The sequence below is a fragment of the Microtus ochrogaster genome, linkage group LG1 (genome assembly GCF_000317375.1).
Source record: "Microtus ochrogaster isolate Prairie Vole_2 linkage group LG1, MicOch1.0, whole genome shotgun sequence".
Taxonomy (NCBI): Eukaryota; Metazoa; Chordata; class Mammalia; order Rodentia; family Cricetidae; genus Microtus; species Microtus ochrogaster.
Genome location: NC_022027.1, coordinates 32,778,161 through 32,781,926, shown reverse-complemented (window position 1 = coordinate 32,781,926; position 3,766 = coordinate 32,778,161). Strand labels below are relative to the sequence as shown.

Below are 3,766 nucleotides of genomic sequence, written 5' to 3'. Positions count from 1 at the left end.
GTGAGTGCCTGTGTGTGTGTGTGTGAGTGCCTGTGTGTGTGAGTGCCTGTGTAGGTGTGAGTGCCTGTGTGTGTGAGTGCCTGTGTGTGTGTGTGAGTGCCTGTGTGTGTGTGTGTGTGTGTGTGTGTCTGTGTGCGTGAGCGCATTGTTTATGAGTGGCCAGATGAGGACAGCTGGGTGTTGTTCTATCATTCTCCTCATTCCTTTGAGAGAGGGAATCCTCTGTCTGTCTCCTCCTCCTGCCCCCTGCACTGTTGTTTACAGGAGGGTACAGCCACACTAATGGTATAGGTGCTGAGATCTGAGCTCAGGTCTCCATATTTACACGAGTCCCCTCACCCACTCCCCAATCTCAGCTGTATGTTTGTTTAAGTGATGTGGAAGAAGGGGATATAGGGAAATAATGAAAGTTGAACACAGACAATGATTTCTGAAGTGTTTAGAAATGTTGTTTGGGTTTGCTAAGCAGGGTGGAGAGACCACTTGACGTGCAGAGACCAATTTAGAGACCAATGCACATAGTTGTCTATCTTCCTCTTGTAATATCTGTCCACACCAGAGAGCTTAGGGAAGCATGGCAGCACACGCCTGTAATCCCAGTTCTAAGAGGATGCAGAAGGACCAGCCTGGGACAGAGAGAGAGGGGGAGAGAGATAGAGAGAGAGCATTACTAAAATATGCACGGGGGCAAAAGTGGGTCACAGCAGATAAGGTGAGAAGAGAAAGAACGTCAGAGAAGATGAGGTAAGAAGGGACAGAACATCAGAGACTGGTGGCACATAATCGGAGATCAGTAGAATCAATGGGCTGAAGGTGCCTTCTGGGCTAAATTTTGGTAAAAGGAGACTCAAGGTTGAGCTCAAAATATTGGGCATAGCTTGAGACTGTGCTTAAAACAATTCTGGAATGACACAACAGTTGAGGGGAGCTAGGGGCAGGGGGAGCACCAGATGGGGTGAAAACTAGAGTCTTCCCAATGAGGGCATCAGAATGAGAAGCCCAGTGGCTCACATGTAGGGATGATGAGGTCCCCCACCACCACCAGCACGGGGCAGGGACAGGGTACACTAGAGAAGGGGCTGGGTTTTGTTGTTGTTGCTTGTTTGGGTTTTGTTTGTTTGTTTGAGACAGGGTTTCTTTGTGTAGCCTTAGAGGTCCTGGAACTAGCTCTTCAGACCAGGCTGACCTCAAACTCAGAGATCTGCCTACCTCTGCCTCCTGAGTGCCGCGATTAAAGGTGTGCACCACCGCCCGGCACCAGTTTTGATGAAGCAGTTTTGGTGAAGTAAAAGGGAAAAGAGACCTACCTAGGGAGCTAAGAAGGTAATAAGAGGAGGAAATGAAGGCTTGGGGTCAAAGGTTATTTCGGGCTACTAGTCTGTTTTTCATGGGACTGATTCATTAGAAAAGGAGAAAACGCTGCAGCCGAGCAGTGAGATGTGTAAGGTTCTTTAGGAGACTAGTGGGATCTGAGGCATACGTGGGGGAATGTGGCTTTTATAAAAATGCACAGTTCTGTCCCGGAAGATGAGAAAAGGCAGCGTCCATGAGCACTAGTCTTGGGAGGCCAATAAACTGGTTGCAAAAAAACTGGTGGCAAAAAAGTACGTGAGCTCGTGACCTGACCAATTGCTTCTATTTCTTGATAAAGTAGGAAGTAAAGTCTCCCACTGGGTGAAGGACAAAAGTGTGAAGGTTGGAGGAGGAGAAAGAATGCATTTAGAGCCCAGGAAAACCAGCTTACCCAGTACATAAAGGGGAGTCTGCCAGAGAGTTCTCAGTGCCAATTCAAATTTGTAGTAAAGAAATTGAAATAAGGGCTGGAGAGATGGCTCAGAGGTTAAGAGTACTGGCTGCTCTTCCAGAGGTCCTGAGTTCAATTCCCAGCAACCACATGGTGGCTCACAACCATCTGTACTGAGATCTGGCGCCCTCCTCTGGCGTGCGGGCATACATCGAGGCAGAATGTTGTATACATAATAAATAAATCTTAAAAAAAAAAGAAAGAAATTGAAATAAAATCATCAGTACAATAATGCAATTTTGGCTAGCAAGAGTCAACTGCTGGGAGCATATAGATTGCTGCTGGTGTTTCCCAGGGTTGGAGATCTGGCAGGAGTGTGGGGACCAGCAGAGCCAGTGACGTGTTAGGACGTTTGGTAAGGGGGTGGCTGGAGTGATGAACCATGGAACTGAGGCCAAGTGAAAAGCCATGCCTAGTGTGACCACAGGATTGCAGATCCAGTGCCAACAGTCTCTAGGGAGGAGTTGGAGATGGGCTTAAGTGGTAAAAGCAAGGACGTTTTTATTCACGTCCCACCAGCCTTGTTACCTTGTAAGTTTGAGAAGGACTGGGCAGACGATGAACAGTTACATGCACTCTGCCAGTACTTGTTCTCTGAATGCTTCATTTCCCCTGGGCTCAAGCCCCAAACGCTAACAAAAACAGCCTTCCTTTGAGGATCTGTCTTTAGGTGGCGAGTAAAGAAATCATATAACAAAAAAAAAAATCATATAAAAAAGAGAAATATAAATAAAATAAAAAGAGAGATCATATAACAAAAAAAAATAATAAGGACTAGTTGAGATGTAACCTAGCAGGATAGACTGGTGTGCTCAGTCGAAGAGCTTTTGGGGCAAGAGCACTTGCCTAGTACGTGTGAGGTGCTAGGTTCAATCCTGGAAGCGGTGAGGTGGCTCTGTCATTATTAGGGTGTCAATTTCCCATTGGAGTTCCTTGAAGTACAAAGAGAGGTGGCTGCAAAGCAGCAGTAGATGACACAAGAGTCAAGTTCCTTTAAACTCGTGAACCTTCACCAGACTCCTGAGTTCTAGAAGGATGGATATGGGGGGGGGGGCTAAACCTACCGCTCAAGGAAGCCAGCTGGAGCCGCGGTAGGTATCTGGCTATCAAAGATGGGGAGGTCGTAATCACTGCGTTGGGAAGCAAGTCGCCTTTTCCATACGCGTGGACCTGCGGTGACCGAAGAGGCTCACTGCCCTTGCGGTAGTGCAGGGGCTCACTGCCCTTGCGGGGCTGGGGGGGTTCACTGCCCTTGAGCGACTGGAGGGGTTCACTGCCCTTGCGCGACTGGACGGACTCACTGTCCTTGCGGGACTGGACGGACTCACTGTCCTTGCGGGACTGGACGGACTCACTGTCCTTGCGGGACTGGACAGACTCACTGTCCTTGCGGGACTGGACGGACTCACTGTCCATGCGTGACTGAGAAGGATCGCTGGTCTTGCGGGACTGAGGAGCATCGCTGCTCTTCCAGGACTGAGGAGGATCGCTGGCCTTGCGGGACTTGGAAGATGTGGAGGTATCATGGGATTTGTGAGTATTGGCGGATTCACCGAACACGGTGAAGTCTTCATACTCATGCCCCTCTTCTTGTTTTTCCTCCTCACCCCCTGCGACCTCTTCACTCCCAAGTTCTTTCACCTCCAGGAGCCTGAGCACAAGGGGCTTCGGGTAGAGTTCCGAGTGTGTTTCTGTCCTGTTCTGCCCATCAGTCACCCCAGACAGCACGGATGAACCTGAGACGTCTCCTTCATCCATTTCAGTTAGAAGCTCCGGGTACCCAGGGCACGAACTGTCCGCCTGCAGCCCTAGCGCAACCGGCGGCGCGGACAAGAGATTTGGGGCTGTCCGCGCCGCACCCGGGACAGACTCAGCTCCGTCCTGGGAAGACGAGCTCCGCCCTTCCCCGCCCCGCCCATCATCTCTGCGCTTTGGCTCTCTGGTTGCTATGGAGACGCGTTG

The 3,766-nt window shown here is 49.9% G+C and overlaps 1 protein-coding gene across 1 annotated transcript in view; it reads right to left on the bottom strand.

Annotated features, from left to right (window-relative positions):
* The window catches only part of Thegl (theg spermatid protein like), a 39,541-nt gene extending 35,979 nt beyond the window's left edge, over positions 1-3,562 (bottom strand). Inside the window, exons 1-2 of the mRNA XM_005359380.2 lie at positions 3,160-3,562; positions 2,869-2,955 (exon numbers count right to left, since the gene is read on the bottom strand). Of these exons, the coding sequence (XP_005359437.1) occupies positions 2,869-2,955; positions 3,160-3,562 (490 nt within the window). The remainder of the gene's footprint in view (positions 1-2,868; positions 2,956-3,159) is intronic.
* Between the last annotated feature and the right edge of the window lie 204 nt (positions 3,563-3,766).